Here is a 25,270-nt window from a genome sequence, read left to right as displayed (position 1 = left end):
GATGTGACATGAACCGACCTGTTACAGATTGTGTGGCGCTGATATTTTAGTGTTTAGATTTAACCGACATGAAGGTTTAAAGAAGCTTCAGTGCGAGGGGGAGTTTCAAACACAAAGTAACCTGCAGGTTTGTTGTTGATGTAAAATCTCGCCGTCGCCTCAGCTCCAGCTGGTCGGACTGTTTACTGACCGACTGTGAGTGTGATCGGTTTACACACATCAACAGAGCGCTGAGCGGAGGACACCTGTGTTTACTTCATTAGAAATGAACAGGAACACACGAGGAATGAAAACAAACGGTGACACAAGAACCGGGAATCAAAGGTTGTATCCGTCGTCATGGTGACTCTCTGTTTTCTAACAAGGAAGACGTTTGCGATTAAAACATTAAATCTTGACATAATCTTCTGTTCATGTAAGAAGATGTAAGAAACTTTAGTCACTATTTTCAGAGGTTTCCCCAACGTTTTGTCAAAACTTGTTTAACTTTTTGTTAAATTTTTGTTAAATTAATGAATGAACTCGTCATTTTGTTACTTTTTTTCAGTAAACAGTTGTTTGGAAGTTTTTAAACTTTCCTCAAAATTTGAGTCGACAGTTTTTAAAACTTGAGATTTCTTTTTTTTTAACTTCCCACCAAAACTTTTTGGAAATTTTGTCAAAAATGTTCGAAATCTTACGTAGAATTTAAATATTTTGACACTTTAAATAAATATCTAATTCTAATTATTAAATTCAAATTTCATCAGAATTTTTTGGGAAATTTTAAGGAAAATTTCAAAAGATTTCAGATACTTCATCTAAAACTGTTTAAACTTTTCTTAACAGTTTAACAGTTTTAAAAACTTTTTTCATATTTTTCTAAACTTTGGTCGAACAGGAAACAGAATCCGTTGTTGAGGTGTCCAGATTGATTCTCAGGTTCTTACCGGGTCTGCAGAAACCCGCCGCTGGTTCTTGTTGCTCTTGGGAACAGGTACGTAAGTCCTGGGTGGGACTTGAGGGGGGAGGGTCTTACTCCGAGCAACAGGCTTCCCTGATTGGTCCCCATTGGCCCTCCGACCTCGGGGCCCCTGTCGGTTCTCGTTGAGTCGGGACAGTGAGTCGTTGATGATGTCATAGTTCAGCTCTCCTGAGGTCACTTTGGGCTGATCCACATCAGGCGTGAACAAGTTCACGTCACGGGGCATGGTGGACCCTCGAGAGGGCAGGAAGGGGTTCTCTGAGCCTGACGAATGGGGGAGGGGATTCCTCGGGGGGATGGCGGGGGGCACGTCGTCAAGAAGAGAGGGGAAGCCTTTAGACAGAAACCCTGACCCTGACCCCGTGTGAGTCCCCGAGGCCAGTTCCTGAGCTGTCCCTGAACTTGTTGGCGTCCGGACCGTCCAGGATGTAAAGGGACTCTTTGATGAAGCCCCCCTGAGTAGGGGGCGCCCGTGATGGGATGGAGGGCGGAGACTGTGACCCTCCAGGTTGGTTCAGGGAGGGGTCTGACCCAGAGAGGCCTCTCAGCAGACCTCCTCCTATGGAGGAAGGACAGGGCTGGCTTGGGATGGGCCTGGGGCGTTCGATAGTGGGATTGGGGGTCTTGGAGCGGACCTGGCTGTGAGCTCTAGGACCGGGGGTCTGGCTGGTCCCGGTGTCGCTCTTGTCCTGTTTGAGTCTGGAGAGGGCGTCGTACTCCATCTGCAGGGCCTCGGCCAAGACCAGCTCCTTCTGGCTGAGACCCAGAGCCTCCAGGCAGCCCCAGCCCGCCTCGCTGCTCTCCTTCTGGGTCTGAGCTGCCGACATGATGCCGGAGCAGGAGGGAGGGAGGAGCTCAGCTGGACGGCGTGCAGAGCCGGCGTGGACGCATGGAGCTGCAGGGGATCAGCTGAGGAGGAGGAGAAATGAGAGGAGGAGTCAGACATTCATTCAGAGTCAACGAGACAATTTCAAATTAATATTATGTCAAGCTATTTTCAATATTTAGCCTCTGTCGAGTCAAAACTGTTTGTTTTCTGTCCCCTAGCTCCCCTGAAGTCCAGCAGCCTGCACATGGTGGCCTCGTTATTTATTTGGCGGTCCACAAACCAAGCAGCCGCCAAACTAAACTTCTGGATTAAGTTGAAATAACATTTTTTTCATGTACGTTTGTTTTTCATCTGATAGAAACGACAGTACAGCAGAAGACAGATTAGAGGAGAATCTCCCCGTGCACTACGTCTTCTTCTGACAGTCCCACACACTCTGCAGGGAAACGCTCTCCTCCTTTCAATGACTCGTCTGTTTATCACTTCTAAATATAAAACATACAGTAGAGGCATCGGAGAGACCGGATGGTAGTGCAGCGCTTTTCTTCTGAGCGCACAAACACTTCATGCAAGACCTCCAGAACCCACAGCCAGGTGTGTTTTTAATGTTGGTTTTGATTTTTTCAACATATGACATTAACAAGCTTCCTCCACATGCACAAATATGTTGGCAAAGCCATATGAACGCTGAGGACATTTATTCTTGTTGCCATGGTATTGAAACAGGGATCCATGTTGTTTGAGTTTTCCTAGTATTGTATCAAAGTTTATAAATCTGGTATAGTGACAACTCGTCGAGGAGCCTTCAGTTTTTTTATGCCAGCGAGCGTCTGTTAGGCTGAGAGAGACGTCCAAGTTCAAACTCCCCTCCCACACCAGAGATCTGGAGAATCACCATCTCTGACCGACAAACCTGCAACCGGAGCCTGGAGGAATGAAGGAAACACAAACAACACAATCAGGAGGAAGTGACATGTGGGGAGGAAGACGCAGCTGAGAACCCCCCCCCCCCCCCCCCACCCCCACCCCCCTCTGGATTTATCAGAGCAGTTAATGACGTGTCTGTAAATGACACAAAGCAGTGAGAGGACACGGCTTTGTCTTGTCTCTCGTCTCTCTTCTAAATCCACCAGACTCCATTCACAAAAACAGTCATTTGACCTCTCACATCACAGCAGTGTGTGTGGCAGTCTGCGGCCTCACTGGTTTGTTTGTGTTATTATTGTGCAGCCTCTATCCATTAAACACACCAAAGTCACAACAACACACAAAGCAACCGATCAAAGCAGCTGCAGAACAACAGCTCCTGTGCTCTGCTGCGGGGTCAAATGAAGGGTTCTGTAAATGGAGTCTGGTGTCTTTGAAGAGACCGATGAGAGAGTCAGGCAGAAGGAGCGTTTGATCAGGAAACTATTTAAAGGAATGGATTTCTTGCAGGTTATTTGTCACCACTTCTTTCTAACAAATAATCTAAAAGAATTTTCTGGACTCCTATCCTTGTTTCAGTTCTCTTTCCCCTACATGCACACACACACACCTTTTCCTCTTTGTGTACACTGTTTGTGGCCCCGCCTCTTTCGGTTTCTGTGAACCCTTTTGCCATTATCAAGGTCCCAGCTGTGAGATTATAAACATCCTGAAGCTGTAGAAGGAAGCGTGCCTTTATGTGCAGATCACACACACACACACACACACACACACACACACACACACACACACACACACACACACACACACACACACACACACACACACACACACACACACACACACACACACACACACACACACACACACACACACACACACACACACACACACACACACACACACACATTTCCGATACCAAGGGTTTTGAAACAATCCAATGTTGACGAAAATCTTTTGCCATCTGCAGACGTTACAGTCTGTTTACCCGCTGCAGACGTTACAGTCTGTTTACCCGCTGCAGAGGTTACAGTCTGTTTACATGCAGACGTTACAGTCTGTTTACCCGCTGCAGACGTTACAGTCTGTTTACATGCAGATGTTACAGTCTGTTTACCCACTGCAGACGTTACAGTCTGTTTACATGCAGACGTTACAGTCTGTTTACCCACTGCAGACGTTACAGTCTGTTTACATGCAGATGTTACAGTCTGTTTACCCGCTGCAGACGTTACAGTCTGTTTACATGCAGACGTTACAGTCTGTTTACCCGCTGCAGAGGTTACAGTCTGTTTACATGCAGACGTTACAGTCTGTTTACCCGCTGCAGACGTTACAGTCTGTTTACCCGCTGCAGACGTTACAGTCTGTTTACATGCAGATGTTACAGTCTGTTTACCCACTGCAGACGTTACAGTCTGTTTACATGCAGATGTTACAGTCTGTTTACCCACTGCAGACGTTACAGTCTGTTTACATGCAGATGTTACAGTCTGTTTACCCGCTGCAGACGTTACAGTCTGTTTACATGCAGACGTTACAGTCTGTTTACCCGCTGCAGAGGTTACAGTCTGTTTACATGCAGACGTTACAGTCTGTTTACATGCAGACGTTACAGTCTGTTTACCCGCTGCAGAGGTTACAGTCTGTTTACCTGCAGACGTTACAGTCTGTTTACCCGCTGCAGAGGTTACAGTCTGTTTACATGCAGACGTTACAGTCTGTTTACCCGCTGCAGACGTTACAGTCTGTTTACATGCAGACGTTACAGTCTGTTTACCCGCTGCAGACGTTACAGTCTGTTTACATGCAGACGTTACAGTCTGTTTACCCCGCTGCAGACGTTACAGTCTGTTTACCTGCAGATGTTACAGTCTGTTTACATGCAGACGTTACAGTGTGTTTACCCGCTGCAGACGTTACAGTCTGTTTACCTGCAGATGTTACAGTCTGTTTACATGCAGACGTTACAGTCTGTTTACCCGCTGCAGAGGTTAGTCTGTTTACATGCAGACGTTACAGTCTGTTTACATGCAGACGTTACAGTGTGTTTACCCGCTGCAGACGTTACAGCCTGTTTACCTGCAGACGTTGCAGACGTTACAGCCTGTTTACCCGCTGCAGACGTTACAGCCTGTTTACATGCAGACGTTACAGTCTGTTTACATGCAGACGTTACAGTCTGTTTACATGCAGACGTTACAGTGTGTTTACCCGCTGCAGACGTTACAGTCTGTTTACCTGCAGATGTTACAGTCTGTTTACATGCAGACGTTACAGTCTGTTTACCCGCTGCAGAGGTTAGTCTGTTTACATGCAGACGTTACAGTCTGTTTACATGCAGACGTTACAGTGTGTTTACCCGCTGCAGACGTTACAGCCTGTTTACCTGCAGACGTTGCAGACGTTACAGCCTGTTTACCCGCTGCAGACGTTACAGCCTGTTTACCCGCTGCAGACGTTACAGCCTGTTTACCCGCTGCAGACGTTACAGCCTGTTTAACTGCTGCAGACGTTACAATTTGTTTACCCGCTGCAGACGTTACAGTCTGTTTACCTGCAGACGTTACAGACTGTTTACCCGCTGCAGATGTTACAGTCTGTTTACCCGCTGCAGACGTTACAGTCTGTTTACCCGCTGCAGACGTTACAATCTGTTTACCTGCAGACGTTACAGTCTGTTTACCCGCTGCAGACGTTACAGTCTGTTTACATGCAGACGTTACAGTCTGTTTACATGCAGACGTTACAGTCTGTTTACATGCAGACGTTACAGTCTGTTTACCCGCTGCAGACGTTACAGTCTGTTTACCCGCTGCAGACGTTACAGTCTGTTTACATGCAGACGTTACAGTCTGTTTACCCACTGCAGACGTTACAGTCTGTTTACCCCGCTGCAGACGTTACAGTCTGTTTACCTGCAGACGTTACAGTCTGTTTACCGACTGCAGACGTTACAGTCTGTTTACCTGCAGACGTTACAGTCTGTTTACCCGCTGCAAACGTTACAGTCTGTTTACCCGCTGCAAACGTTACAGTCTGTTTACCCGCTGCAGACGTTACAGTCTGTTTACCTCCTGCAAAGGTTACAGTCTGTTTACCTGCAGACGTTACAGTCTGTTTACCCACTGCAGACGTTACAGTCTGTTTACCCGCTGCAGACGTTACAGCCTGTTTACCTGCAGACGTTACAGTCTGTTTACCCTCTGCAGACGTTACAGTCTGTTTACCTGCTGCAGACGTTACAGTCTGTTTACCCGCTGCAAAGGTTACAGTCTGTTTACCCGCTGCAGACGTTACGGTCTGTTTACCTGCAGACGTTACCGTTACAGTCTGTTTACCCGCTGCAGACGTTACCGTTACAGTCTGTTTACATGCAGACGTTACAGTCTGTTTACCTGCAGACGTTACAGTCTGTTTACCTGCAGACATTACAGCCTGTTTACCTGCAGACATTACAGCCTGTTTACCTGCAGACGTTACAGTCTGTTTACCTGCAGACATTACAGCCTGTTTACCTGCAGACATTACAGCCTGTTTACCTGCAGACATTACAGCCTGTTTACCTGCAGACGTTACAGTTTGTTTACCTGCAGACGCTACAGCCTGTTTACCCGCTGCAGACGTTACAGCCTGTTTACCTGCTGCAGACGCTACAGCCTGTTTACCTGCTGCAGACGTTACAGTCTGTTTACCCGCTGCAGACGTTACAGTCTGTTTACCCGCTGCAGACGTTACAGTCTGTTTACCTGCTGCAGAGGTTACAGTCTGTTTACCCTCTGCAGACGTTACAGTCTGTTTACCTGCAGACGTTACCGTTACAGTCTGTTTACCTGCTGCAGACGTTACGGTCTGTTTACCTGCAGACGTTACCGTTACAGTCTGTTTACCTGCTGCAGACGTTACCGTTACAGTCTGTTTACATGCAGACGTTACAGTCTGTTTACCTGCAGACGTTACAGCCTGTTTACCCGCTGCAGACGTTACAGTCTGTTTACCTGCAGACGTTACAGCCTGTTTACCTGCTGCAGACGCTGGCACATGAATCACTATTGTGGTTTTTATTTATATGTAATCTGTCTGAGTGTGCAGACTGTCTGATACCTATGTCTCCATTTCAAAGCCGGGGGGGGGTGGTGTGGTGTTATCATCGACCCACAGAGGGGGGGAGGGGAGGATATAGATGATTGGGGTGGGGGAGGGACAGAGCTGAGTCCCCCCCTTCCCTGTCATTATATGTCCCCCACAGAGGGAATAAAGCCTGATATACACACCACAAACCAGCTGTGCCCCACTTCCCCCAACACACACACACACACACACACACACACACACACACACACACACACACACACACACACACACACACACACACACACACACACACACACACACACACACACACACACACACACACACACACACACACACACACACACACACACACACACACACACACACACACACACACACACACACACACACACACACACACACACACACACACACACACACACACACACACACACACACACACGCACACACAGACACACAGACACACGCACACACACACAGGCTACCAACAGAGACAGATGCCAACACACATCAATCACAGACACATTCAGGATGTTATCGACATTAAATATAAAGAACAGATAAGGACATCAAATTGTCCAGTGATTCATTCTCCCTTATTTTAATGATGAATAAGTTTTTAAATCATTACGTCTATTTCATAAGACAGGTGTGTAGGAGAGGAGCAAACAATCTCCTGCACACTGAAGTGCACTATGCTGGAGTCTGTAACGTTTGAGGAGCCAAGTCACTTCTTCTGGGCTCGTTTCCATCGACCTGGTCGCTTGTTTCTCTCGTCAGATCTGGCAACCCTCACAAAGTTTCCTAAAGTTTCTGCACTCCGAGCCACAGATATGATTTGTTTGTGTACTGACAATCCTGTTAAACCCGGCCTTTACATTACCCACAATGCATCTCTCCCTCTGACAGCTGTGGTGCAGATGTAGACTGAAGCAGAGAGAAGCAGCTGGAAACAGAGCTTTTATTCTGAAGCCCTTTTTCACATTTCAGGCTCACTGCCCTTGAAGGGTTCTCTCTCACTCGGCCATGTTGCTCCGTACCGACACACGATTGTCCCCCCTCCCCAGTACCCCCCCCCCCCCCCCCCACCGCTGGCCTGCTGCGCTCGCACTGCTACAGACCGGGCCGGGGGTGATCACAGTTACCTCTTGTTCATACGTCATGATGACGTTGTGAGCGCGGCCTCAGAGTCGGCACAATGAAGAACACAGAGAATTGAACTGTCACTTTAGCTTTAGTGGCTTATTTCAAATCACTCTTGGATTTCTCGATCGTTTATACATCATCTCTACAATTCTATTCTACAATTCACTCAGCAGACTCTTTTATCCAAAGTGACGTACATCAGAGAGTAAGAACAACACAAGCAAGGATCTAGAAAAAAGGGAACAATGTGAGTAAGAGCAAACGATCAGCTTTGAGTCTGATTGGACACACAGGTGCTGACAGGAAGTGACCAGAGGCAAAGCACAACATTGAGGGCAGTTCTTGAGAGCTCTAATCAGTATAGAAACCATCTTATAAGTCGTGGTTATCAAACAAAAACCATCGTCATTACCATCATCATCATCAATAATATGGAGACCATCATCATTAAGTTAGTAGGTGTTCATAAAGAGCTGGGTCTTTAGCTTTTTCTTAAAGGTGCAGAGGGACTCCACATTACATACCTGTGCTTGAGCCACCGTACAAAGATGCTGCTTGAACACAGTACAGACTGCCAGGTGTGAGTGCGCCAAAAATCTTTCAGAGTTGGCGTGTCAGACGGGAGACGGGTATCAGGAGGCAAGACATGACGTAAAAAGAATAATGAGGAAGTAGCGGACGAAGCATAATGAGAAATAGAGAACCGAGAACCACGCACTTTTGGACAGACGGGGGGACTTGTTGTGTCAGCTGAACTTATTCTGTGACCTCAGAGGTCAACCTGAAGAAGGTGCAATAGTCACCAGCTGGAAGAGGACGTATCACCACCTACTGAAGTGGATTCTCCCTCTGTGCTTCTATACTGGGAGGAGGACAGCAGTCCAATCAAATGGCCTAATTCAGCTCAAACTGTAGCTCAACTTAAAGGTGGAGTCAGCAGCATTGCTCGTTGCAGCTTCTTAACAGTAAACACAACTTTCAAACTGGGCCCCTCCTCCTGGGCTCATCGCCCCCTGCAGGATGTAGTCTGCAGTTTACTGCTTGTACCTACACTGCAAGCTAATGCACGCTAGCACAAGCTAACGGTCGGTGTTTGTCACCTTCCTGTCCAACAGGAAGTAGATCAACTCCACGTCCACGGGTAAAAGACAACACAAGGTTCACCCTCGTTTTAGAACGAGCTTTATCCACTTGGTGTTTCACTGAATTGTATCCACTCCTAAACTCACCTGCTGCGCTCTCATTGGCTGGAGGAAACACATCAGCTCCGCCCACAAACGTCTCGAGTCAACCAGAACAAAAATCCAGTGAGAGGACAGAGTCTCTGCAGACACAGTCACCACCACACATGTACGGAGGCCCAGAAGGGACAATGGAGCAGCTTCACTTTAGGAGAAGATGTATTTTATTTTGAAGGAGAAAGCTGCATTTTATTTTGAAGGAGAAGTCTGTATTTTATTCTGAAGGAACAGAACAGAATCTGTAACTGTGCATGTAAACGTATTAACTGAATCAGTCTTTATGACCTCACCTGAAGATCACCTGTCTAACCAACATGGCCTCTGATGGATCTGTCTGTTCTAATGATTATTATTGATCTCAGCAGGACCAGTACCAACATCCCGTTCAGTCTGAGGTCTCAACACACCTGTAAGCTGAAGCTGACTTTCTGGATGAAAGAGCGACCACACAGCTGGAGGAGGAGCGTGTGTGACATGTAGGTCGTCTGTGCAGGGGAGAGGTTTAAACACGGCGTGCTGCTGCCTCCACAGGCGGGAGATTAAAGGGGGGAGACAGGTGAGGGGACAGAGGTGTGTGTGCAGGTGCTGGAATAAATCAGGATGTGAGTCTGATAGAGATATAACTCAGTGTGACTTTCACTTCCTGATGATCTCAAGTCCAGAAAGTCAAGCGTACGATTTCAGTTGTGTTGCCTCAACAAAGCATCTGTCACTCCAAATTAGTCAGCCAATCATGCCCCTGGACCCCCCACCTCTAAGTCCTCCTGCCCCCGGACCCCCCACCTCTAAGTCCTCCTGCCCCCGGACCCCCCACCTCCTCCATGACTTGCTCGAGCTGCATTCAAGACACTAAAACTTAACAAGGAGCTTGAGGTGTGTAAAGAAAATGAACGGTATGTTGACGTCAGAAAGTTTGGTGACATGAACTGACACATCCAGCGTTATATCCAACGATGTTCCCGACTCAACACGCTTTTACCCGACTCCTCTCAGGTAGCTAACGTTGACGTTGTTAGCAGGTGAAACTATCAGGGTGGAATCCTGAATGATCGTCACAGTAGAGGTTTATCCTCTTCACTTATCTTTCAGAGTGCACAAGATTGATGCATTCAACTTTGAAATGTACACATTTTTCTCCCTGGGGGGGACATGCCCCTGGACCCCCCCCATCATGAAGTCTCATAAGATCCCGTGGGAAACGCTGATATCCTGTTTGATCATTAAAGATAAAACGCCCTGTTATTTGAATCTGACTTCAGGGTATTTCAACCTTTACAAAACCGTGATTTAAAAAGAATCTGACAGTGAATCTGACATACATAACCACGCCCATTGCGATGACGTCACAGCAACGATGCCTCACGGGCTGTTGACAAACTTTCGCATTAGGCATACAGAACCCCCCCCCCCCTCCCACACACACACACACACACACACACACACACACACACACACATCTGATCGCATCTATGATTTCGACAGATTACTCGACCTTTACCAGATCCACCTGTTCCAGACAGGTGCATATGACGTCATAGAAAATCAGGGTGAGCTGTGGAAGGTCACTGCGGTTGCTCTGATGGTTGTTAGCTTGTCTGCTCTCAACTGTGAGGTGTTGCACCTTTTTTATCTAAACGGAAAACAGTTTAAGAGTGAGAGCAGAGACGCAGATCAGCTAACTGCGCATGCTCAGAGATAAACAGGTGACAAACATCACACACGTCAATAAGTAAAAGGAAGAATTATCTGAGAGGGGAAATGTGTCCCAACATCTGTGACAGCTGCAGCTGCCAGCAGCCTCCCGACTGCCTGCTGCAACTATTTCAACCAACACAGCCAAGTCCCATAAAGAGTCACACCAAACCTCAGTCAGAAATCTGCCACTTTAGCACGGCTTCAATCAACGATGCGTTCAACTCATGCAACATTCACTTAATCTTTTACAACACGATCTACTCATCACATCGGCGCAAAGTGAGCCAATTACGTTCTAAAAGTGAAATATTAAATGTATTTCTGATCTAACGGGTGTTTTCACATCTCACCCTGCCATTGAGGGCGGTGTCGAGCTACCCGACCACTTCTCAAGGGTTAGCTTCAATCTTTTGCTAATATTATGAATTTAGGAGGGCTGTATTAGCGCCGAATTTACCCGAAGACCAGAAGGATTCAAAAATAATCCTTAGCCACTTTAAAACAGAAACGTAAGTTCACCAGGAAGCGTTAATGTTTTAAACGCCGGATGTTTGAATGGAGTTTGGTGTGACCTTACCTCAAAGACAGGCGCCGTGCAGCAGCAGCAGCCCGCTGAGCGGACTGAACTTGAAAAAGCTTCAGATCGTTTCCATAATCACAGCAGGTCAAACTAGCTACAAGCTGCTTCTTCTCCAGGTGAGCACGTCTTACCTGACTCTCGGGTTATGGTCGCCGGGAGCGGGCTGCGGTTGCCATTTTAAAGCGGTTTACTTTCCAGCCAAAAATGACATCGATCCGGTCAAAGTAAAGATTCCCGATCCGTTATGGTATCAAAATAAAGATAAACAGTGTCCAGTCTCCGGTTCGGACGGTACTCCTCACATTCAGACGGTAGAACCGGACCCCCGCCTCCGTTAACTGGTGAAACAATGCAGTCCGCTGTACGAGGCGGCTCCGGCTCTGGGACCCGGTCTCGGTCTCCGGCGAGGCTCTGGGCTTTGCGTCAGCCTCTCCTCGGCAGCGGCATGACGTCAAGTCAGACGTAACGACAACATTCCGCGTCCGGTTAGAGTTTCAAAATAAGACACAAATAAACTACAGCGTCTCAAAAAAAAGTTATTAAAATTAATAAAAGGAGATAATGACGCTAAAATAATTTACAGCAGTTCTAAAAACAATTTAGATTAATTCAAATGACCCCTTGTGTTGGCGTATTAAGTTTTGTTTATTGTTTTATTTTCGGTCTTTTCGTTTTCTCATGTTGAATTGCTAAATTAATCTTTCACTTGTAACACATTTTATTTTTCCTTTATGATTGAGTTAGAAAATGCTACTGAGCCCCTGAAGGACCAAAAAGTAAAGAATTACAATAAATATCTTGTGTGCACAAAAGGCTCTATATTTTTTTATATATTGCAAAATAATGTTTGGAATCGCAACAATATTGAATCGTGACTCAAGTATCGTGATATAACTAAACTTTGGCACAGCATTTAGGAGCTGCAACAAAAACGTGACTTCTTTAATGAACTACAAAAAAACAAGTTACAGCTGTGGCTTCAAGATGACTCTACACCTGGAGATATATGAAATGTGATTGAGCTGATAAAAACTCTCGTGTTGTTTTTGTAAAGGTGCCATTTCTTTCAATGCTATGCAAAGTTAAATGCGACTGTTGTTGATAAATAATGGGCTGAAAAGTATAGTACTGAGGGACGTGGAGAGTAAAACCAGTGACATTTTAATATATTTTTAATAATTTAATTTGTATTCATTTGAAGAGGGATGGTTTTGTACCCGAGTTAGTCGAAATACTTCCGGTAAGCCTGTCCGCCTTGACTGAGCTTCAGCAGCAGAAAGAAAAGAGAGCAGACAGCGACACCTGGTGGACAAAGCCTTCATCACCCTGAGAAGCTCTGAGGTCAGTGAAGATAAAACCACCACAGAAGAAGAGTGAACATTTAGCTCCAGAACAAAGATTCAATAATAATTTACCCTGCAGAGTTTAATACAGGTTTTTTTAACCCTTACATGGTTTCTGTATCTGTAACGTCTGGAGGATTCAGACGTTTGACAGGCTGTGGGGTGGCGAGGCATTCAGTGGGTGCAGTTAATGACAAACACTGAAGGGAGGGTTGGGGTCAAACACTCAGGTCATGTGACTTCACGCCATCATTTAAACAGATACTAATGTAAATGAGCTGTGTCTGACCACGCCCCCTCTCTTGGGTGTACTCGGTCTTTCTCGCTCCATGTCCTATTGTTTACGGTGAGAAGGCAGACTCAGAGGGCAGAACAAACGCCTAGCTGTGGGAGTGTCACCCACCTGGGGGAGGGGCTACTGCCCTTTGTGATGTCATGAAGGGAAAATCTCCAAACGGCCTGATTGAGCAAACATTTTCTGAAAAGTGGAGCAGGCAGAAGACGGAGAGGATGGACTTTTCTCATCATTGGGGGGTTTGTAGACGGACTATGGATCAGCACCCTGCGACCCTGAACAGGAGTGGTATAGATGCTGGATGGATGTTGGAGGGATACTGTAGGTTATAAAGGTCGTCTATCACGGGATATTAAACCAATTTTAAAACCTGAAACTGTCACTATCGACAGAGAGGGCAGAAAAAAATTAGCCAGTTTCTTACAATAAAAGAAGATTATTTTCCTTTATTCATCCTCCTGTCAACATTATCCAGCTTTGAATCTGAACGTGTTCCTCAGAAACAAAACATTGCTTTCAAAGACACAACAGGAAGTCAAATACAAACAGGTCTGTTTTACTGTTAAAGTCTAAAGTGCTCTAATGGAGAAGTGTATGATTTCAATGATTGTACGATTCATTAAAAACCTGATCATCGTAAGGCTTCAGTAACATGACAGGATGAGTTAGAACAAGAAACACACGTTAGACTGAATATGAAACATAGATCGGATGTTTTGACCACCTATGAATCTTAAATCTTTAAAGGTAGAGTCAGCAGCTTTCTCCTTCAAAATAAAATACAGACTTCTCCTTCAAAATAAAAGACAGACTTCTCCTAAAGTGAAGCTGCTCCATTGTCTGACTGGATTTTACTGTTCTGCTTTGTTCTGGTTGACTCGGGACGTTTCTAGGCGGAGCTGGTGTGTTTCCTCCAGCCAATGACAGCACAGCAGGTGAGTTTAGGAATGAATTAAAACCGGTGAATAAGACGGACGTGGACAATAGGTGTTGTCTGAACAAACAGTTCTTGGGACTTTTTGAAGAGGAACTATCCACGTTCCCTGAGAACTTCACACTTTAGGGAGCTCTGCATTCACACCACCATGTTACCTCCTCTGAAGCAGGAGCTGAAGAGGTTCCTCTAAACGGGGCTCTAGGAAATAAAATAGTTCTTAGTTCCTGAGGTGCGGAATCGATAAAAAAGGGGGAGGGGTCCAACAGTTCCTAGAACCATGAAAAAGTTCCTGCGGTTCCTGCAGGGGGCGGAGCTTCTGAGCCCAGGAGGAGGGGCCCAGTTTGAATGTTTTGTTTACATTTCTACTGACTCCACCTTTAACTTTCACAGGAGGATTTCTCACAGCTATAACTGTTTCTCATAAATATGACCTTACTATATTATATAATACTGTCTTATCATTACAAGAGAAAAAAACATTTAATAAGAATGACTTCCATGTTTCACGAAATCATTCTCTCTTAATTACAATCAAAGATCCCGTATGAGACGTAAACCTGATCAATACAAACACTACGTGAATGTGTAGACGGATAAATGAAAACTATTCCTCTTGTTCCCGTGCAGCTTAGTGACGCTTTGATTCCTGAAATACTGACAAATCTCACCGATGAGATTTAGGCACAAGACGTTTCCTTCCTCTCCATCGTGCAGAAACACTTTTCAAAATGTTCCCCTCTTATTCCTGACAATTTAAACAACGCAACATTTAATACAAAACATTCTCCTTACAGTGCAGAAAACCGATGACGAACAAGACACCCATCTTGTCATTGTGAGAAATTTGACTTAAAAAGCAATCTTGTAAACACCTGTGTGTTACGTTTAATTTGATGTTAATTATGACTTTATTAAAGGTCACATATCCTCCTCTTCCTCTTCAGTTTAAATAAGTGTCAGAGCTCCTCAAAACATGTGTGTGAAGTTTCTTGTTCTAAATCCACTCTGATCCTGTATTTGATCATGTCTATAAACCCCTCTATTTCAGCCCTGCTCAGAACAGGCTGTTTCTGTGTCTGTACCTTTAAATATGTAAATGAGCTGTGTCTGACCACGCCCCCTCTCTGGAAGGGCTTGGCTGTACTCGGTCTTTCTCACTCCATGTCCTATTGTTTACGGTGAGAAGGCAGACTCAGAGGGCAGAACAAACACCTAGCTGTGGGAGTGTCACCCACCTGGGGGAGGGGCTACTGCCCTTTGTGATGTCATGAAGGGAAAATCTCCAAACGGCCTGTTTGAGCACACATTTTCTGAAAAGTGGGGCAGGCAGAAGACGGAGAGGATGGACTTTTCTCATCATTGGGGGGTTTGTAGACTGACTAGAGACACATGTTAGAGTTAGAGGAACATGGGGAAGAGGATTTTACAGAATATGTGACCTTTAAATGAAACACAATAAAGTATAAAAAATAAGAAAGTCATAATCATGATGGCTGCTCTCACACTTACTTTTTCAAGTCTTAATATTAATCTAATGGTGCTTCGAAAAAAAGTTAAATTCTTGAGATTCAAATCTACAGAAGGTCGAAGCTATTGTGCATCAAAACATTTGTTTTAAGTCAGTTTTCCCGTGATGAGTAAATTACTGTAATTTCCACCGTGTTCTCAGGATATCGTAAATTAGCTCGTTTGAGGAATCATCAAAACGTAGCGTGTCTCCATAACACACTGATAACACATTTGACGAGTGGAAATGCCTTCACAATAAATCAAAACTTTACAATCTGTTATTAGAGCTCTTCCTTTGGAGGAGTTGTTGTTCGTTTCCATGGCAACTGTCGTCCACATAAAAACCTCAGTTTCTGCTCCTTCTCTTTCAAGTTCATCAAACATTCGATTGATGTAAGTTTCCTTTAAGCGTTGCAGTCTCGGAGCGAGCGACAAAAACAAACATCACAGCTGTCCTTTGCAGCTGTCAGCATCTGGACAGAGTGTCCTCAACGTGTCGTCGGTCTGCCTTTGTGTCTTCAGATTGTCCTCAGGTGACCTCGGTTCCCTTAAAGTGTGTTTGTGTCCTCAGATTGTCTTCAGTGAGTCCCTACAGTGTTCCAGTCCTCATTGTGTCCTCACATTGTCACTTGATGTCCTCATTTTGTCCTTCTTGAGTCTTTTGTGTGTTTTTGTCCTCAGTCTGAAAGTGTCTTTTTGTATTGTTTTGTCATGAGTGTGTTTTTGTCTTCAGAGTGTCATCAATGTGTTTTTAGAGTCTGAGCTCTCAGTGTGAAATAAATGTTTCCTTATTGTGTTTTTAGTCTTCATTGTGGTTCTTTGTCCTCATTATGTCCCTAGTGAGTCCTAAATGTGTCTCCAGTGCATGTGTGTCCCTAAAGGATCCTCATTGTGTCCTAAGGCCCTCGAGTGTTTCTATGTTCTCAGTGTGTTTCTGGTTGTCCTTTGAGTGTTTGAGTCATCGTAGAGTCCTCAGAGTACTTATTGTCTTTAGAGTATTCATGTCCTCAGCGTCTCCTCAAAGTCTCCTCAGCGTCTCCTCAGCGTCTCCTCAGTGTCTCCTCAGCGTCTCCTCAGCGTCTCCTCAGTGTCTCCTCAGCGTGCAGTGAGAAGTCCTCACAGTGTGTCTCTGATTGACCTGTACACGTGTCAAAGTGTTTTCTCTGATGGACAGCGTCTCCGTCTCTACACCTCTTTCTCGTCTTTTCCCTGAAACGACGTCCGTCTCAGGTTTTCCTTCACTTTGACGAACTCTGGAGCTTTCATGTTCTCTTCCTGCTCCTTCTCCTGTTGTTTCTCCATCTGAAACGAGAAAGAGAGACAAACTCAGGAAGACGGAGAGACGACAATCACACTTTGTTTTTAAGGTTTCTCTGTGTGTGTGTGTGTGTGTGTGTGTGTGTGTGTGTGTGTGTGTGTGTGTGTGTGTGTGTGTGTGTGTGTGTGTGTGTGTGTGTTACCTCCTCCAGTTTCTTGTGTCTCTTCTGCAGTTCGGCCTCCAGAGGAGAAATCTTCTTGCGAGCTTCGTCTTCCTGTTTCCTCTGTTTGATGATCTGATCTCGTTTCCTCGACTCCAGAACTCTCTGCAGCTCTGGCTTCGTCTCCACCGTACTCGACCCGCCGCTGAATGAACACACACGACATACGTTAAACGTTCGGCACATCAACATTATGTAAGAAAGAATCAGCCTGACTGAAGAGTCATAATGCTCTAAAACATTTTGGAAATCGGAAATCAGGGAGAGAGAGAGACAGAGAGAGACAGAGAGAGAGAGAGAGAGAGAGAGAGAGCAAGACAGACAGAGAGAGAGAGAGACAGAGAGAGAGACAGAGAGAGAGAGAGAGAGACAAAGAGAGAGAGAGAGAGAGAGAGAGAGAGAGCAAGACAGACAGAGAGAGAGAGAGAGAGAGAGAGAGACAGAGAGAGAGAGACAGAGAGAGAGTGAGACAGAGTGTTACAACACACTGTGTTTTATTTAAGATTCAATGATGAGTTTCTCTGTAGGCAAATTAATAAAACTGTGGGCGCTCTGAGCTCCTTCAGCAGACTGAGACATAAACCCTGCAAGGAAGTGTTTCAGGCCTTTGTGTGTGAGAAGCATGTCTCTCAGTAACAGAGTGTAAAACAGATAATGTGTTGTAATCTGTGTTTCTGCCAGAAGAGGGCAGACTCCTACAGCTCAAATGTTTCTGCAGCAGCTGATTGAAATCCAAACTGTCCCTTTACAAAAATAAAAAGCCCTGTTTAATCAACTTGTACATCACATTAAAGAGAGCGGCAAATAGTGCAGAAACTCACAGATGAAAAGACGTAAATTCACTGGAAGACTTTCAGGATTTTACGATTTAACGTCTGAAATGTTTCCTTTTTTGAGTTTATGTGGGTGTAAAATCTGCAGGAGAGAAATTTAACTCAGAGGAGGCTACATGAGTTTGGCTTTTTTGTTTTCAGGCTTTTTTTCAGCAGAACAGAATCTTCTACTTTTTCATTCACAGAAACTTTCTCTAGTTTTTTCCACAAAACTATCTCCACTCATGTCCTCCTGCCGCCTGAGTGATGAAGAGCTCTTGATGCTCGGTGTGTGTGTTTGTTTGTGTGATTTATTTGTTTGTTTCTTGGCCTCCTCCAGCCTCACTTTCCCTCCTGAATGTTAAAACCGAAGAGAAAAAGCCAACCTCGCTTTGCCTGTAGTGTTAAGGCTCTGAGTGTGAATGAGCGACTGTGTGAAGTTGATGTGGAAACTTTCCCAGCATCCTCGGCGCCACACTCCTGCGAGGTGTGAGGCTGTTGCTTAGCAGCGTCTGCTGGAGACTTCACACCGTCTGAGCTCGGCGGTGGAGACGAGGCAGACAGATGCAGAGTGGCCTGCAGGAAGTCCGATGAGTCTCTCTGAGATAGCTTGTCCCAAATGCTGCTCTCTGATTGGTCAGGAGGTCAAACGACAACGTGTGGCAGTCAGCTGATGTTGCGTGATCTCAGACTGAAAAACATATTTTTATCCGGCGCTGCATCAAGAGATTAAAGTCGTTAACCCACAATAATCTGCTCATCTGAAACATGATGAGAGCGTTCCAGGATTCAGTCAGAGATGAAGTCAGAGAGGACAAACGGAGGCAGCAGCCGATTTACTTCTGTTAAAGTCGGGATGTCAAAACCTCATTTCACTACTCTTAAACTCTGGTTCTGTATTTTTACTGACAGTTAAAGGGACAAAAGGTTTATTATTGCTCCAGTAGATTGTTTCATCCGACTGGTTAATTCTGATATTTTTTTTATTATTTAAAGATCCAATCAGTGAGCTGTGTAGAGAGTGAGATGATAAAGGTATCTTACTCTCTGATCATTAAGGAAACATGCTATGTTGAAGTGCTGGCTTCTCTGACAACAATGCAGCAGCCAGTATGTCCTCCTTCTAACTTTAGATTCTGCTCCTGAATGCTCTGGATTTATTTGGACCAGAGAAGGTAGGCGCTTTTAAGACACGCCCCCACACGGCCGTTTTGGACGCCCCTCGGTTTGTCAGATATGAGAGCAGTTATCAGGTCAACAGGTGTTGCAGCGATGGAAGCGGTCAAGAGAAGTGGTTCAGATAGAAGTGATTGTACCCGACCTAAAAAGCCTCTGCATGTTTCTAATAAGCTCCACGAGCAGAAACGTGCTCAAACTAGGATCAATATTGGAGATGCTTTTGAAAAATGGAGAGAGGTTAGAACACAGAAAGGTTTACAGACCCATGCAGAGCTGGATAAACACTGAAGCTTCAGAGTCCACCACATGGTGACCTGTGTGAGCATCCACTCTAGAGAGGAGGGTGCGGCTACAAGTCATAGAAACTCTACAATATGTATAAAGACCCAAGGTTTAAACCAGAATTAGTTTTTCAAATGTTTAATAACTGAACATGAACCTGGCTGAAGTACACGCCCCCTTATAAACATCCTGCAGTTCATGACGCCACACGCAGCTCTGTTACCGTTTGCAGCTGCTCATCAGCTCTCGGTGAAGCTCTTGGTGACTTTTTGACGCTTTCACAGGATTCACGAGTTTCTTGGGTTTGATGAGGTCTTCGTCCTCGTCTCCGTCCAGGTAGTCGGGCTGGGGGACGTAGCCGGACACCGGGGACGGCTTCCTGCCCTCAGGACGGTGCTGCTGCAGGTTTGCATACGCCGATGCTACAGACACAAAGACAGGGAGAAAAATCTTTAAACATTTAAAGAATGACACCGCTTACAAAAGCATCAGATATTTTTGTGCGTTTGGTGAACACTGAAGCTTCAGTGTTTAGCCAGCTCTCGAACAGACGGCTTTTGGTTAAGTAGCTTGGTCCTGCTCGAGATTTTTCTCTCTCATGGTGGATAAATGACGGGTCACTTTTAAGAATATAACAAACGGGGCGCTGGTGGCGCAGTGGTTAGTGCGTCCTGCAGGCGGGCGACTCGGGTTCAAATCCCACCTGTGGCTCCTTTCCTTCATGTCATTGCCCTCTCTCTCTCTCTCTCCCTGATTTCCAGCTCTATCCACTGTCCTGTGTCTCCATTAAAGGCCCAAAAATTTATAATTAAATCACCATCTCCTGCAGAGTCTGTTCCCGTCATGCTTCCCCCGCACCAAAAGAGAAATCTCCACGCTGTGAGGGTCATGCATGAACGGACGAGTCGGGGAGATTTTAGGGACACATCGGAGTGCACGTGTGAAAACATCTTCAGATGATACAACAAAGAGTACAAGCTGGACCTGCTCTTTCTGTGTCATAACCAATGCTTCAGGGAGACTTGTAGGGAAGTCTTAACTGTCCCCGTTTGTCTGGGAGAAGAAAGGACAGATTAACGGGCATCTGATCCGAGTCCTCAGATATTCTGGGAGTCAGAGATCAGATGTCATACAGTTCACTCCACACAATGACCCCTTTCTCAAGTGCAACTGGAGACTGACATGACATGCCGCTGCGTCATATTTCACAAAAATGAAATGAGCGGTGGAGCGGCCTCCAGTCTGATGCGTTCAGGTACGCAGCGCTCCAGATGTTGATCCTGGCTGCAGAGACTTCAGACACCAGAGCATCAGTGAGGGGAAGGTTTTGATTCACTGTGCAAGACCAACAGCTTTACCTATGATGATATACAATCAATACACACCAGATACAACTAGTTCTTAAACTGTTTGTCTGTATACAAAGATCCTAAAAGCTCGAATGAGCACGAGTCATGCAAAGGATCCATACCAGGTCTCAGTCTGATGACCTGTTAGGATCAGGACCAGGTCTCAGTGTGATGACCTGTTAGCTAGGATCAGGACCAGGTCTCAGTCTGATGACCTGTTAGCTAGGATCAGGACCAGGTCCCAGTCTGATGACCTGTTAGCTAGGATCAGGACCAGGTCCCAGTCTGATGACCTGTTAGCTAGGATCAGGACCAGGTCTCGGTCTGATGACCTGTTAGCTAGGATCAGTACCAGGTCTCAGTCTGATGACCTGTTAGGATCAGGACCAGGTCCCAGTCTGATGACCTGTTAGCTAGGATCAGTACCAGGTCTCAGTCTGATGACCTGTTAGCTAGGATCAGTACCAGGTCTCAGTCTGATGACCTGTTAGGATCAGGACCAGGTCCCAGTCTGATGACCTGTTAGCTAGGATCAGGACCAGGTCCCAGTCTGATGACCTGTTAGCTAGGATCAGGACCAGGTCCCAGTCTGATGACCTGTTAGGATCAGGACCAGGTCTCAGTCTGATGACCTGTTAGCTAGGATCAGGACCAGGTCTCGGTCTGATGACCTGTTAGGATCAGGACCAGGTCCCAGTCTGATGACCTGTTAGCTAGGATCAGGACCAGGTCTCGGTCTGATGACCTGTTAGGATCAGGACCAGGTCTCAGTCTGATGACCTGTTAGCTAGGATCAGGACCAGGTCTCAGTCTGATGACCTGTTAGGATCAGGACCAGGTCTCGGTCTGATGACCTGTTAGGATCAGTACCAGGTCTCAGTCTGATGACCTGTTAGGATCAGGACCAGGTCCCAGTCTGATGACCTGTTAGCTAGGATCAGGACCAGGTCTCAGTCTGATGACCTGTTAGGATCAGGACCAGGTCTCAGTCTGATGACCTGTTAGGATCAGGACCAGGTCTCAGTCTGATGACCTGTTAGCTAGGATCAGGACCAGGTCTCAGTCTGATGACCTGTTAGGATCAGTACCAGGTCTCAGTCTGATGACCTGTTAGGATCAGGACCAGGTCTCAGTCTGATGACCTGTTAGCTAGGATCAGGACCAGGTCTCAGTCTGATGACCTGTTAGCTAGGATCAGGACCAGGTCTCAGTCTGATGACCTGTTAGGATCAGGACCAGGTCTCAGTCTGATGACCTGTTAGGATCAGGACCAGGTCTCAGTCTGATGACCTGTTAGGATCAGGACCAGGTCTCAGTCTGATGACCTGTTAGCTAGGATCAGGACCAGGTCTCAGTCTGATGACCTGTTAGGATCAGGACCAGGTCTCAGTCTGATGACCTGTTAGGATCAGGACCAGGTCTCAGTCTGATGACCTGTTAGGATCAGGACCAGATCTCAGTCTGATGACCTGTTAGGATCAGGACCAGGTCTCAGTCTGATGACCTGTTAGCTCCAGTCGGGTTAGAGTCTTTTCTTTGCTTTTGATCCGATCAAACATTTGCAGCTCTTCTCTCTGGTGCTGCAGTTTTCTTTTCATCTAAATTAAATCTGTGATTCTTCAATTCATTTCATCTCAGAGCTGATTGCAGGAAGTCTTGATGGACTCTGAGATTTTCTGTGGTTTTCGTATTGATTTCAGACAGGACGTGCAAACTGAGCCCTCTCTGTAGTCCATCGACGTCTCCGTGAGAGCCCCGTTATCTGGTTACAACTAGAAGCTGTGATTCTGCCTCAGTCTGATAACTGCAAGAGGAAGACTGTCTGCCTCCACCTCTGCCAGGAGGAAATGTGATCGTGTTACTCAGTAATGTCAGGAGATAATGTCTTTTCTGTTTCGTTCATTCATCCTGAAATAAAATCACAATGTAGATATCAAATCAAATCCAACCTGCTGCAGAGAATCTGATACCAAAAAGCCTTTTGATGACTTGTACCGTCATAGAAATGTAATATATTCTCATCCTGCATGGTCTGATTGGACTCCAGGAACAGAACTTTTCCAACATTTATCAAGTTGCACCACCTCTTCATGATGCTGCTGTCATTCTTACGTTCAACATATCAACTTAAATTTTCTTTTGAGTGCAATCTGAACTAAAGCAGTATTAAAAAGAACAAACAGCTGAGTGGAGGTGATATTTAACTAAATAGATTTTTTTCTGTCAGTAAATCACAGATCACGTTGATAACTGTTCAAACACACAGAGGGTTAAAGTCTCTGCTCTCCTCTTACATAAACACTCGGGTCACTAAGTGACCTGTTGCAACATAAACTTGTGGGATGTTCTAACCGTGCAGCTATTGATCAGCTCTTAGAAAAACCATCCTGTTTGTTTTAGCGTTAAAAACACTAGAATATGGGACCAAAGCAGAACTGAGACCCTCTTCACACCTACCCTTCGTCTTATGTCACATAAAATATTTAAGGTGTAAAAATCTCCTCCAGATTATTTTTGCGTTATTTTACAACAATAACCTCTAACAACTTCTGAATGATTCCCAGTCAATATGTGTCCATCGATGGTTACATCTCCTCCTTTATTTGGATCTTTGGAGGTTTAACCCTTTGAAATCTGTTACAGATCAACCTGAACGTCCTAAAGTCCCAACCAACCAAACAATGTAAGGGTAAAAAACAACCCAAACTATTGGACTGAGCAAGGACTTAAACCCAAAAGAAAACTGCGTAAAACCAAGACTCCATCACCCTGAAATACTGGACCCAACCAGGACATAGACTCCAGTAAGTACGCAAGAGAGAATTGGACCAAACGAGACCAAAACATCACAACATATACCGTACCAGGTAATACGGTACTGTGGCTTATACACCACAGAGTCAAACCAAAACAAAACACCACAGGAACTGGACCAAACCAAGGATAAAGCAATGGAGACTACTGGACATAACTAAGACTAAAACACCAGAACCAGGGCTAGAGAACACTTGACCAACAAGACTAAGGCCTAGTCCACATGTGGGCAGGTATTTTTTTTAAAACAAATCTTTTTCAGGGTGTTTTTTGAAACCCAAGCGTCAAATAGCACAGAATATTGGGCCTATCATCAAAACACCAGTTAGACCAAGCAGGGACTAAAACAAACAGAGAATACGAGACAAAACAAGGACTAATAGACGGAGAGTACTGACCCAAACCTGGGTTGAACCAGGACTCAAGGCGCACTCACACTAGGCCCGAGCACAGTTACCTCTTATACGTCTTAATACAACACATGCATGGCTTTATGGGACCATGACACATGCTCAGTTTACAAGACAGGACGACTAAAAAATTATAAATTAGAAAAAAAGGGAGACGTGGATGAGCACGGATCGGAGCACTCACACGGGTCAAATGAACTGGACTTTAGTGGTGAAGTAGGCACGGTACAGATTGCCTGGTTTGAGTGCGCCCAGAGAAACAAGACCAAACCAGGACTCAAACATCAAATCTGCTTCAGCCTACATTTAAGTCCATCATTGTTCTGAACATCTGAAAATCTTTTATTACATAAGAATTTCAACGTGTTGATCTAAACTCCCACTGAAGTCAATCTCTGCTGCCAACACTGACTTCATCTTCCTCGTCCTACACGCAGCTCGTCCTCACACCAACCTCACGCTGCTTTAATGAACAGTTAGCACCACGGCGCTCTCCAACACATGACTCAGGACTGGAATTGTTCAGGAAAGGTTTGAAAAACACAAAACAACACCAGCAGAATATCAAAGAACAATGGCAAACGTGCAAAGAACACTTTACTCGAGCAGCGTGAAGTTACAATTTGGATTTTACTCGACTTTTTGCTCCATATTTAAAGCTTTTTGCAAGAAAGTAATAACTAGAGAACTAAAGTGAGGATGCTTTTAAACAATATGACGCACTGGTGAGTAGGTTTAGCCAACTGCATACTAAACAAATATGATATTCACTATGCGACTTTCAGAGCAAAACAAACCCTCTCTTTGGACACACCTCCTTCATCCCTCAGCTCCCCCCTCACTTCCTGTCACCACACTTCCCCCTTCCTTCCTTCCTGTTTCACCAGCGAGCGTCTGTGAGAGCTTCAGACAAATGCTGATAAACATCTGAAAACAAGATTCTGAGATCAATTTCCCGTGACAATATGCATATCTAACTAGCTTCAATTATTATCTGTTTGTGCGTTTGGAACAAAGAAAATATTTTCTTTTCTTTGTTCCCCTTCAGTCGAACTCTCGCGATGACACTCCGTTATAATGCCCCTAGAAACAGCGTCCCTGAGTGGGTGGGGTCGTCTCTCTTCCCCCAGGTGGGGTCAGTACTAACGTCCTGTCAGCATGAACACAGAGCTGAGAACAACAAACCTGGAGGGAGTTTGACTTCACTCTCTCTTTAGGGAGACAATACTGCACCGGGTATATTTGATCTCTTTTGAAATATTAATATTCATAATGTCGATTGTTTACATTTGAATGATTGTTTCAGTAAAAAGAAGGCGAGGATTGAACCTTTTCCCTGCTCCGCTGCCCCCTGCTGACCCAATGAAATCTGTACAAACGCTGTT

The 25,270-nt window shown here is 45.4% G+C and overlaps 2 protein-coding genes across 3 annotated transcripts in view; both read right to left on the bottom strand.

Moving 5' to 3' along the window:
- The window catches only part of pik3c2b (phosphatidylinositol-4-phosphate 3-kinase, catalytic subunit type 2 beta), a 39,933-nt gene extending 28,023 nt beyond the window's left edge, over positions 1–11,910 (bottom strand). The window contains 4 exon segments of the mRNA XM_065955422.1: positions 153–193; positions 930–1,328; positions 1,330–1,873; positions 11,609–11,910. Of these exon segments, the coding sequence (XP_065811494.1) occupies positions 153–193; positions 930–1,328; positions 1,330–1,791 (902 nt within the window). The 5' untranslated portion in view covers positions 1,792–1,873; positions 11,609–11,910.
- Positions 11,911–13,546: 1,636 nt separating this feature from the next.
- si:ch211-236d3.4 (protein FAM107B) overlaps positions 13,547–25,270 on the bottom strand; it is a 22,130-nt gene continuing 10,406 nt past the window's right edge. For both annotated transcript variants that reach the window (XM_020655217.3, XM_020655218.2), the window contains 3 exons: positions 19,536–19,734; positions 17,022–17,184; positions 13,547–16,863 (listed from right to left, as the gene is read on the bottom strand). In XM_020655217.3, the coding sequence (XP_020510873.1) occupies positions 16,747–16,863; positions 17,022–17,184; positions 19,536–19,734 (479 nt within the window). In that variant the 3' untranslated portion in view covers positions 13,547–16,746. The remainder of the gene's footprint in view (positions 16,864–17,021; positions 17,185–19,535; positions 19,735–25,270) is intronic.

The sequence above is a fragment of the Labrus bergylta genome, chromosome 5 (assembly GCF_963930695.1).
Source record: "Labrus bergylta chromosome 5, fLabBer1.1, whole genome shotgun sequence".
Lineage (NCBI taxonomy): Eukaryota > Metazoa > Chordata > Actinopteri > Labriformes > Labridae > Labrus > Labrus bergylta.
The sequence above is the reverse complement of the archived record's forward strand: the minus strand, read 5'-3'. Positions and strand labels throughout refer to the sequence as shown.